General features: G+C 61.7%; 1 protein-coding gene across 1 annotated transcript; it reads left to right on the top strand.

Annotated features, from left to right (window-relative positions):
* Window positions 1–1,003: 1,003 nt before the first annotated feature.
* Window positions 1,004–11,500, top strand: LOC130608505 (spectrin beta chain, non-erythrocytic 4-like; the record flags this gene model as incomplete). The annotated part of the gene is made up of 17 exons (XM_057426427.1): window positions 1,004–1,133; window positions 1,906–2,057; window positions 2,996–3,169; window positions 3,244–3,335; window positions 3,600–3,680; window positions 3,785–3,900; window positions 4,027–4,139; window positions 5,212–5,399; window positions 5,483–5,600; window positions 5,699–5,857; window positions 6,429–6,731; window positions 8,407–8,557; window positions 8,829–9,699; window positions 9,780–9,917; window positions 10,272–10,940; window positions 11,020–11,307; window positions 11,410–11,500. Coding segments are annotated over 17 exons (3,834 nt in total), but the record flags the coding sequence as incomplete, so codon positions are not given.
* Window positions 11,501–12,091: the final 591 nt, after the last annotated feature.

The raw sequence follows: 12,091 nt of genomic DNA, 5'->3' as shown, positions 1-12,091 counted from the left end.
GGGCTATAGGGGGTGTATAGGGGGCTATAGGGGGCTATAGCGGGTCTATAGGGGGCTATAGGGGGTATGGGGGGGTGTAGGGGGCTACAGAGGGCTATAGGGGGTGTATAGGGGGCTATAGCGGGTCTATAGGGGCCTACGGGGGGGTATAGGGGGGTTCAGTGCTGTCTGGGTGGGGTCCTGGGGGGTGATATAGGAGGCTGCAGGCCGGGTCTATAGGGGGCTATGGGGGTTATGGGGGGGTTCCATGGGGTCCATAGGGGGAGATGGGGATCAGAGGGGGGTCTATAGGGGGTTGGGGGGGGGTCCTGTGCCCCCCATGTCCCCCCATACCCATCCATACAACCCCCATATCCCCCCCATACCCCTGTCCTCCCATGTCCCCATGCATGTCCCCATGTGCCCTCCATGTCCCCCCATAGCCCCCATACCTCCCCTATACCCCCTTATAACCCCCCATACACCCCCATCTCCCCCATTATACCCCCAGATACCCCCCTATAACCCCCCATAACCCCCTATATCCCCCTTATAACTCCCCATACCCCCCATACCCCCCCATAACGCCCCCATTCCCCCTTATAACCCCCTATCTCCCCCTTTACACCCCACTGATACTCCCTATAACCCCCCTATACCCCCCTTATAACCCCCATACCCCCTATGCCCCCCTTATAATCCCCCTCTACCCCCCCATACCCCCCCATAACCGCTCATACCCCCTTATAACCCCCTATACACCCCATATCTCCCCCCTTACACCCCACTGATAACCCCCTATACCCCCCTTATAACCCTCCATACCCCCCCATACCCCCCTATACCCCCCCTTATAATCCCCCTCTACCCCCCGTACCCCCCCTCTACCCCCCCATAACCCCCCCCCCTACCCCCCTTATAGCCCCCTATGCACCCACCCCCCCATACCCCCCATAACCCCCCATATCCCCCCATAACCCCCCCATAACCCCCCCCCCCCCCCCATACCCCCCCCCCCCCCCCCCGCGTGCCCCCCAGCCCCATGGCGGCCGAGGTGGAGCTCATGGAGCAGCACAACAACAACCCCAGCCCCTGGGAGGACCCCGCGGGCCCGGCCAAGCTCTTCGAGTGCTCCCGCATCAAGGCCTTGGCAGGTGGGGGGCAGGCCCCCGCCCCCCCATAGGGGCTGGGGTTCCCTCCCCATTGATGCCCCCCATAGGGGCTGGGGTTCCCTCCCCAACGATGCTCACATAGGGGTTGGGCTCCCATCCCCATTGATGCCCCCCCATAGGGGTTGGGGTCCCATCCCCATTGATGCCCCCCCATAGGGGTTGGGGTCCCATCCCCACTGATGCCCCCATAGGGGTTGGGGTTCCCCATCCCCATTGATGCCCCCCTATAGGCATTGGGGTCCCATCCCCATTGATGCTCACATAGGGGTTGGGGTTCCCCATCCCCATTGATGCCCCCCCATAGGGGTTGGGGTCCCATCCCCATTGATGCCCCCCCATAGGGGTTGGGGTCCCATCCCCACTGATGCCCCCATAGGGGTTGGGGTCCCATCCCCATTGATGCTCACATAGGGGTTGGGGTCCCATCCCCATTGATGCTCACATAGGGGTTGGGGTTCCCCATCCCCATTGATGCCCCCCCATAGGGGTTGGGGTTCCCATCCCCATTGATGCTCACATAGGGGTTGGGGTTCCCCATCCCCATTGATGCCCCCCCATAGGGGTTGGGGTCCCATCCCCACTGCTGCTCACATAGGGGTTGGGGTTCCCATCCCCACTGATGCTCACATAGGGGTTGGGGTTCCCCATCCCCATTGATGCCCCCCCATAGGGGTTGGGTTCCCATCCCCACTGCTGCTCACATAGGGGTTGGGTCCCCCCCATCCCCACTGGCTCTCGGTGCTGCCCCCCGCAGACGAGCGCGACGCGGTGCAGAAGAAGACCTTCACCAAGTGGGTGAACGCGCACCTGGCGCGCGCCTCCTGCCGCGTCGGGGACCTCTACTGCGACCTCCGCGACGGCTTCGTCCTCACGCGCCTGCTTGAGGTGCTCTCCGGGGAGCAGCTGGTGAGGGATGGGGGGGCGCCCCCCACCATGGCATCCAGTGGGGTCGATGGGGACCCATCTGTGGGCGCTTGGGGTCAGTTGGGTCCTTCCAGCCATGGGCGAGGGACAGCAAGCGTTGGGTTGGAACCTCCTCGTCGTCCTCCAGCTCCATCAACCGTTGGGTTGGGTTGGGTTGGGTTGGGACCTTCCCATCACCGCCCAGGTCCCATCTATCACCATTTGGGTTGAGTTGGGACCTCCCAACCACAGCCAAGGTCCATCAACCATTTGGGTTGGGTTGAGTTGAGATCTTCCCATCCCCACCCAGGTCCATCAACCGTTGGGTTGGCTTGGGTTGAGTTGGGTCCTCCCCATCGTCCTCCAGCTCCATCAACCATTGGGTTAACTTGAGCTGGGCCCTTCCCAGCTCCATCCACCACCATCTGGGTTGGGTTGGGTTGGGTTGAGTTGGGTTGGATTGGGTTGGGTTGGATTGGATTGAGTTGGGTTGGGTTAGATTGGATTGGGTTGAGTTGAGTTGGTTTGAGTTCTGTTGGGTTGGGTTGCATTGGGTTGAGTTGAGTTGGGTTAAGTTGGGTTGGGTTAAGTTGGGTTGAGTTAAGTTGGATTGGGTTGGGTTGCATTGGCTTGGGTTGGGTTTAGTTGGGTTGGGTTCAGTTGGGTTGTGTTGAGCTGGGTTGTGTTGCATTAAGTTGGGTTGGGTTAATTTGGGTTGAGTTAAGTTGGATTGGGTTGGGTTGCATTGGCTTGGGTTGGGTTTAGTTGGGTTGGGTTCAGTTGGGTTGTGTTGAGCTGGGTTGTGTTGCATTGAGTTGGGTTGGGTTGGGTTTAGTTGAGCTGGGTTGTGTTGCATTGAGTTGGGTTGAGTTGGGTTGGGTTGGGTTGGGTTGCACTGGGCGGAAGGACCCCCTCCGAGCCGGGCCACGGCGCCTCCCCAGCCCAAGCCGACGCGGGGCCGGATGCGCATCCACTCCCTGGAGAACGTGGACAAGGCGCTGCAGTTCCTCAAGGAGCAGCGCGTGCACCTGGAGAACGTGGGCTCCCACGACATCGTGGACGGCAACCACCGCCTGACGCTGGGCCTCATCTGGACCATCATCCTCCGCTTCCAGGTAGCGCCATGGGGCTGCCCCCCGGCCCTGGGGGCCTGGCCCTGAGCCGCCGATGCTCCATGGCCCTGCCCCAGATCCAGGTCATCAAGATCAAGACCGAGGACAACCGGGAGACGCGCTCGGCCAAGGACGCGCTGCTGCTCTGGTGCCAGATGAAGACGGCGGGGTGAGGGGGGGCCCAGCCCTGGCAGCTCCCATGGCCGGGGCAGGGCCGGCACCGGGTGACCCCATTCCACCCTGTTCCACCCCCATCCACCCCATTCCATCCCCTTCCCACCCCCATCCACCCCATTGCATCCCTTCCCATCCCTTCCCACCCCTTCCCACCCCTTCCCATCCCTTCCCACGCTTCCCACCCCTTCCCATCCCTTCTGACCCCTTTCCCTCCCTTTTCCTTCCCTTCCCACCCCATTCCCCCCTTTCCCCCCAGCTACCCCGAGGTGAACATCCAGAACTTCACCACAAGCTGGAGGGATGGGTTGGCCTTCAACGCCCTCATCCACAAGCACAGGTTTGCTTTGGGGGGGGGGCACGGACATGGGGGTGACCCCATCCATCCCTTGGGTCCCCTCCGTGGCCTGGGGGGCTCCATGGGGCTGTGTCCCCCCCCCATAGGCCGGATCTCGTTGACTTCCACAAGCTCACCAAGTCCAACGCCACCTTCAACCTGCAGCAGGCCTTCAACACGGCCGAGCAGCACCTGGGGCTCAGCAAGCTCCTGGACCCCGAGGGTAAGGATGGGGCCACCCCACGGCGGGGGGGGTGGGGGGTCCTCTGCTCCCTCTGCCTTCATCTCCCACCTCCAAGGAGCCTTGGTGGCCCTATGGGGACCAGAGCTTTCCCCCCCGCCCCATCAGATGTGAACATGGAGGACCCCGATGAGAAGTCCATCATCACCTACGTGGTGTCCTTCTACCACTACTTCTCCAAGATGAAGGCGCTGGCGGTGGAGGGGAAGCGCATCGGGAAGGTGGGTTTGGGATGATGCCCTCCATGGGGTTCCATGGGATGCCCCATCCTTGGTTCTGTGGGACGCCCCATCCTTGCCTCCATTGGATGTCCCACCCTTGGCTCCATGGGATGCCCCATCCTTGTCTCCATTGGATGTCCCATCCTTGGCTCCATGGGATGCCCCATCCTTGGTTCTGTGGGACATCCCATCCTTGTCTCCATTGGATGCCCCATCCTTGTCTCCATTGGATGTCCCATCCTTGTCTCCATTGGATGTCCCATCCTTGTCTCCATGGGATGTCCCATCCTTGTCTCCATTGGATGTCCCATCCTTGGCTCCATGGGATGTCCCATCCTTGGTTCTGTGGGACATCCCATCCTTGTCTCCATTGGATGTCCCATCCTTGGTTCTGTGGGATGCCCCATCCTTGGCTCCATGGAATGTCCCATCCTTGTCTCCATTGGATGTCCCATCCTTGTCTTTATAGGGATGTCCCATCCTTGTCTTTATAGGGATGTCCCACCCCTGTTTCCATGGCTCTGAGCCCTCCATCACCCCCCCCAACCCCACATTGGATCTCAAGAGGGTTCCGCCCCCCCCTCCATCACCCAGACCCATCCAAACCCCACATTGGATCTCAAGAGGGTTCTTTGCCCCCCCTCCATCACCCAGACCCATCCAAACCCCACATTGGATCTCAAGAGGGTTCTTTGCCCCCCTCCATCACCCAGACCCATCCAAACCCCACATTGGATCTCAAGAGGGTTCCGCCTCCCCCTCCATCACCCAGACCCCTCCACACCCCACACTGGATCTCAAGAGGGTTCTTTGTCCCCCCTCCATCACCCAGACCCATCCAAACCCCACATTGGATCTCAAGAGGGTTCCGCCCCCCCCTCCATCACCCAGACCCATCCAAACCCCACATTGGATCTCAAGAGGGTTCCATCCCCCCCTCCATCACCCAGACCCATCCAAACCCCACATTGGATCTCAAGAGGGTTCCATCCCCCCCTCCATCACCCAGACCCATCCAAACCCCACATTGGATCTCAAGAGGGTTCTTTGCCCTCCTCCCGCATCCCCTCAGGTGCTGGACCAGGCCATGGAGATCGAGGCCATCGTGGAGCGCTACGAGGCGCTGGCGGCCGCGCTGCTGGCCTGGATCCACCAAACCATCGCCGTCATCGGCACCCAGAAGTTCGCCAACTCCCTGCTGGGGGTGCAGCAGCAGCTCCAGGCCTTCACCGCCTTCTGCACCCTGGAGAAGCCGGTCAAGTGAGGCCCTGGCTATGGGGCAGGATGGGACCCACACAATGGGTTCAGCACCCCCATGGCCATGCCCGGCTCCTGCCCCACAGGTTCCAAGAGAAGGGCAACCTGGAGGTGCTGCTCTTCAGCATCCAGAGCAAGCTCCGCGCCACCGACCGCAGGCTCTACGTGCCCAGCGAGGGCAAGAGCATCGCGGACATCAACAAGGTACCGGGCAGGGGGGGAGCAAAGAGGGGATGGGGATGGCCCCGTTGCACGCCCCCATTGGTGACCCCCATGTGTGTGTATCCCGCCCCATTCCCAAGGCCTGGAGCTGCCTGGAGAAGGCGGAGCACGAGCGGGAGGTGGCGCTGCGCCGGGAGCTCATCCGCCAGGAGAAGCTGGAGCTGCTGGCCCAGCGCTTCGACCATAAGGTGGCCATGAGGGAGACGTGGCTGCAGGAGAACCAGCGCCTCGTCTCGCAGGTCGGGGGCACTTCGCGTCCCTTCCCTTCCCTTCCCTTCCCTTCCCTTCCCTTCCCTTCCCTTCCCTTCCCTTCCCTTCCCATCCCTTTCCATCCTTCTCCATCCCCTTCCCTCCCCTTCCCTCCCCTTCCATCCCCTTCCATCCCATCCCTTCCCATTCCATCCTTTTCCACCCTTCCATTCCACCCCATTCTATCCCTTTCAATACTTTTCCATTCCCTTTTTCTTCCCCATCCCATTCCATCCCCTCCCTTTCCTTCCATCTTTCCACCCATTCCATCCTTTTTCTTCATTCCCACCCCTTTCCCCTCCCTTTCCCTGCCTTTCCATCCCATTCCATCTCCTTTTCCATCCCATTCCACCTCATTCCATCCCATTCCATCCTTTTTCTTCCATTTCCATCCCTTTCAATCCTTTTCCACCCCTTTCCCCTCCCTTTCCACCCCTTTCCATCCCTTCCCACCCCTTCCACCCCTTCCCATCTTTTCTCTCCCCTCCCATCCCTTTCACCCGTTCCCACCCCACTCCCACCCCATTCCCACCCCACCGCTCCCACCTCCCCTCACCCCAGGACAACTTCGGCTACGACCTGCCGGCGGTGGAGGCGGCCATGAAGAAGCACGAGGCCATCGAGGCCGACATCTCCTCCTACCACGAGCGCATCCAGGCCGTGGTGGAGCTGGCGCTGGAGGTGGCCGCCGGCGGCTACTACGACACGCGGCGCATCGGCGCCCAGAAGGACAACGTCCTGCGGCAATGGGCGCTGCTGGGGGAGCTGCTGCGCGCCCGCCGCGCCCGCCTCGAGCAGAACCTGGCCCTGCAGAGGATCTTCCAGGAGATGGTGCACATGATCGACTGGATGGAGGAGATGCAGGTGGGAGCCGGAACTCAACGGGCAATGGAGGGCTCGCCGCGTCCTCAGTGGGAGATTGAGGGCCTGTTGCATCTCCGATGGGTGATGGAGCACCCATTGCGTCCTCAATGGGAGATTGAGGGCCCATCATGTCCTCAATGGATGATGGTGCACCCATTGCATCCTCAATGGGAGATTGAGGGCCTGTTGCATCCTTGATGGGTGATGGAGCACCCATTGCGTCCTCAATGGGAGATTGAGGGCCTGTTGCATCCTTGATGGGTGATGGAGCACCCATTGCGTCCTCAATGGGAGATTGAGAGCCCATCATGTCCTCAATGGGTGATGGAGCAACCATTGCGTCCTCAATGGGAGATTGAGGGCCCATCACGTCCTCAATGGGTGATGGAGCACCCATTGCATCCTCAATGGGTGATGGAGCTCCCATTGCATCCTCAATGGGAGATTGAGGGCCTGTTGCATCCCCGATGGGTGATGGAGCTCCCATTGCGTCCTCAATGGGAGATTGAGGGCCTATCGCGTCCTCAATAGGCAACTGAGCACCCATTGTGTCCTCAATGGGTGATGGAGCACCCATTGCATCCTCAATAGGCAACTGAGCACCCATTGTGTCCTCAATGGGTGATGGAGCACCCATCGCATCCTCAATAGGCAACTGAGTGCCCATTGTGTCCTCAACGGGAGATTGAGGGCCCATCGTGTCCCCAGTGGGTGATTGAGCACCCATCACGTCCTCAATAGGTGATTGAGTGCCCATTGTGTCCCCAATGGGCGACTGAGCACCCCTTGCATCTTCAATGGGTGATGGCACCCATGATGACCTCAATAGGTGATTGAGCACCCATCATATCCCCAATGGACGATTGAGCACCCATTGCATCCCCAATGGCCGATTGAGCACCCATTGCATCCCCAATGGACGATTGAGCACCCATTGCATCCCCAATGGCCGATTGAGCACCCATCACATCCCCAATGGCTGATTTAGCACCCATCGCATCCCCAATGGCTGACTGAGCACCCATTACATCCCCAATGGACGATTGAGCACCCATTGCATCCCCAATGGACGATTGAGCGCCCATTGCATCCCCAATGGCCGATTGAGCACCCACCGCATCCCCAATGGCCGATTGAGCACCCATTGCATCCCCAATGGCCGATTGAGCACCCATCGCATCCCCAATGGCCGATTGAGCACCCATTGCATCCCCAATGGCCGATTGAGCACCCATTGCATCCCCAATGGGCGATTGAGCACCCATTGCATCCCCAATGGCCGATTGAGCACCCATCACATCCCCAATGGCTGATTTAGCACCCATCGCATCCCCAATGGCTGATTGAGCACCCATTACATCCCCAATGGCCGATTGAGCACCCATCGCATCCCCAATGGACGATTGAGCACCCATCGCATCCCCAATGGACGATTGAGCACCCATCGCATCCCCAATGGACGATTGAGCACCCATTGCATCCCCAATGGACGATTGAGCACCCATCGCATCCCCAATGGACGATTGAGCACCCATCGCATCCCCAATGGGCGATTGAGCACCCATTACATCCCCAATGGCCGATTGAGCACCCATCGCATCCCCAATGGGCGATTGAGCACCCATCACATCCCCACCCTCGCTGAGGTCCCCTTGCCTCCCGTTGCCCTCCGCAGGGGCTGCTGCTGTCCAAGGAGCTGGGGAAGCACCTGCTGGAGGTGGAGGACCTGCTGCAGAAGCAGGGGCTGCTGGAGGCCGACATCAGCGCCCAGAGCGAGCGCGTGCAGGCGCTCAACGCGGCCGCGCTCAAGTTCTCCGAGCTGGAGGGTAACGGGGCCGGGTCCCCATTGGGAGCCATGGGGAGATGCTGGAGGGTAACAGGGCTGGGTCCCCATTGGGAGCCATGGGGAGATGCTGGAGGGTAACGGGGCCGGGTCCACATTGGGAACCATGGGGAGATGCTGGAGGGTAACAGGGCTGGGTCCCCATTAGGAGCCATGGGGGGATGCTGGAGCTCAACGGGGCCGGGTCCCCATTGGGAGCCATGGGGGGATGCTGGATCTCATCGGAGGTGCTGGAGCCGGCTCTCCCGGCGCAGGGTACCAGCCCTGCGACCCTCAGATCATCTGCAACCGCGTGCACCACGTGCGGACGTGCCTGGAGGAGCTGCGGGAGCTGGCGGCGCGGCGGCGCCGGGACCTGGAGGACTCGCGCCAGCTCTGGGCCTTCTACCAGGAGATGGAGGAAGCCGAGGCCTGGATCCGGGAGAAGGAGCGCATCTTGGGCACCAAACGGTGCGGCCGGGACCTGAGCAGCGTCTTGGCGCTCACCAAGAAGCACCAGAGCATGCTGGGCGAGCTGGGCGGGCGCCGGGCGCTGCTGCACCAGAGCATGAAGAAAGGCGAGCAGCTCCTGGCCAAGGCGAGCGCCGGCACCGCCGGCATCCAGGAGAAGACGCGGGCGGTTTGGTTGCGTTGGAAGAAGCTGGAGGAGGCCACGGGGCTGCACCAGCAGCGCCTGCAGGAGGCGCTGGGCTTCTTCCAGTTCAGCGCCGAGACGGACGACCTGGTGGCGTGGCTGCAGGACACGTACCGCGTGGTGTCCAGCGACGACTTCGGCCACGACGAGCACTCGAGCCGAGCGCTGCTGCGCCAGCACCGCGCCGTCCTGGCCCAGGTGGAGAAGCACCGCGTGGCCGTGGCCGCCCTGCGCCAGCAGCTGGGGCTCTTGGCCCCCGAGCATCGCCAAGGCGTGGACGTGCAGATCCGGGTGGTGGAGGTGGAGCAGCTCTACGGCGAGGTGGCCGAGGTGGCCGTGCTGCGGCAGCAGTGGCTGCAGGACGCCTTGGCCGTCTACCGGATGTTCAGCGAGGTGCACGCCTGCGAGGTGTGGGTGGACGAGAAGGAGCAGTGGTTGGAGAGGATGGTGGTGCCGGAGGAGCTGGATGAGGTCGAGGTGGTCCAGCACAGGTGGGATGCGGTGGGAAGCGGGGCCCGGATCCGCTCCGGCGCAGTGGGGTTGGGCCCCATCGCTCCCGTCCTCTCGCCAGGTTCGAGAGCCTGGACCAGGAGATGAACAGCGTCATGGGCCGCATCCTGGACGTCAACCAAGTGGTGCAGCAGTTGGTGGATGGAGGACACCCCAGCTCCGAGGAGGTCCGAGCGTGCCAGGACCACCTCAACAGCAGGTACGACACTGATTTGGAGGTCTCTTTGGAAGCCCAAAGGTGGATCCGAACTTGCTTTCAGGGCTCCTTTGTGATGCCCAAAGGTGGATCCCAAACTGATTTGGGGGTCCTTGCTGATGCCCAAAGGTGGAACACAACCTGGTTTTGGGTTTCCTTTCTAATGTTCAGAGGTGGGTCCCAACCTGTTTGGGGGCTCCTTCCTGATGCCAAAATGTGGATCCCTAACTATTAACCCTAACCATAACCCTAACATTAACCCCTAACGATAACCTTAACCCCTAACCATAACCCTAACCCTAACCCTAACCCTATGCGATGCCCAAGCATTGCCATGGCCGTGCCGGGTCCCCACAGGTGGAACCGGGTGGTGGAGCTGGTGGAGACCAAGAAGACCCAACTGAGCTCGGTGCTGCAGATCCAGAACCACCTCCTGGAGTGCGCCGAGGTGAAGGCCCAGGTGCGGGACAAGCGGAAGGCCATCGAGGCCACGCGCTCCGGCACCGGCGACGGCCTCGGCGGCATCTTGGCCTTGCAACGGCGCCTTTCCACCATGGAGGCGGCGCTGGTGGTGCTGGAGCCGCGCTTGGTGGAGCTGCAACGGGAAGGGGAAGCTTTGGCCGCTTCCCACCCGGGCCGGGCGCTGGAGATCCTGGTGCCCTTCGAGGAGATCCACGAGGAATGGGACGGGCTCCAACGGGCGCTGCAGGGGTGCGAGGATTCCTTGAGCGTGGCCGGGCGCCTCCAGGCCTTCATCCACGACCTGGACACGTTCCTGGCTTGGTTGGTGAAGACCCAAGCGGCGGCGGCCGACGAGGAGGTGCCGGCGAGCTTGGCGGCGGCCGAGGCGATGCTGAGCCGGCACGGGGCCCTCAAGGAGGAGATCGACGGGCACGAGGAGGACTACGTGCGCATCCGCGCCGCCAGCGACCTGCTGGCCATGGAGGGCACCGAGGTGCCCAACCTGTCCCTGCAGCAATGGGTGCAGAAGCTGGATGCGGGCTGGGCAGAGCTGCCCCAAACCTAACCCTAACCCTAACCCTAACCCCAACCCTAACCCCAACCCTAACCCAACCCCAACCCTAACCCTAACCCCAACCCTAACCCCAACCCTAACCCCAACCCTAACCCCAACCCCAACCCTAACCCTAACCCCAACCCCAACCCTAGCGCTTCCATCGCCCGGCCAGGAGGCGGCGCTGGCGGGCGCGGAGCTGCCGCGCTCCGTGGAAGGGGTCGCCAGCGCCATCAAGGCGCACAAGGACTTCGGCACCACCATGGAGCTGCACAACCAAAGGGTCCAAGGGGTTCTGGAGGCCGGCGAGAGCCTCCAGCGCCAGGGCAACCTCTACGGCGAGCGCGTGGCCGAGGCCGTGGAGCGGCTCCGGGCCAAGTAGGTGCCGTCAGCACCCAAGGGAGGCGCGCAACGGGCACCGGCGTTGGGTGCTCCTAGTTGGGATCCCCTCGGTGATGGTGTCCCCACGGGCGCCCGTAGGAGCCACCGGAACCAGGAGCTGGCGCAGGAGCGGGCACGGAGGCTCCAGGAGCACCTCGAGCTGCAGAGGTTCCTCCAGGAGTGCCAGCAGGTAGGGACCCCGCGCCGTGGGGCTGGTGGGGACCCCCATGGCCCCGGCCCCCCATTTGGTGTGTCCCAATGTTGGTGTCCCCCCATCTTGGTGTCTTCCAATGTTGGTGTCCCCCCATTTGGTGTCCCCCAATGTTGGTGTCCCCCCATTTGGTGTGTCCCAATATTGGTGTCCCCCAATGTTGGTGTCCCCCCATTTGGTGTCCCCCAATGTTGGTGTCCCCCCATCTTGGTGTCTTCCAATGTTGGTGTCCCCCCATTTGGTGTGTGTGTCCCAAATGTTGGTGTCCCCCCATCTTGGTGTCTTCCAATGTTGGTGTCCCCCAGTGTGTGGTGTCCCCCCATCTTGGTGTCTTCCAATGTTGGTGTCCCCCCATCTTGGTGTCCCCCATATCCATGTCCCCCCAGTATTGGTGTCCCCCAGTGTTGGTGACCCCCATTTGGTGTCCCCCAATATTGGTGTCCCCCAGTGTTGGTGTCCCCCCATTTGGTGTCCCCCAATGTTGGTGTCCCCCCAATATTGGTGTCCCCCAGTGTTGGTGTCACCGCATTTGATATCTCCCAATGTTGGTGTCTCCCAATGTTGGTGTCC

The sequence above is a fragment of the Pezoporus wallicus genome, unplaced genomic scaffold (genome assembly GCF_028554395.1).
Source record: "Pezoporus wallicus isolate ANWC-B61680 ecotype Strahan unplaced genomic scaffold, APGP_CSIRO_Pwel_v1 contig_14670, whole genome shotgun sequence".
In the NCBI taxonomy this organism is placed as follows: domain Eukaryota; kingdom Metazoa; phylum Chordata; class Aves; order Psittaciformes; family Psittacidae; genus Pezoporus; species Pezoporus wallicus.
Note: the sequence above shows the minus strand (reverse complement) of the source record. Positions and strands in the feature narration are given on the sequence as shown.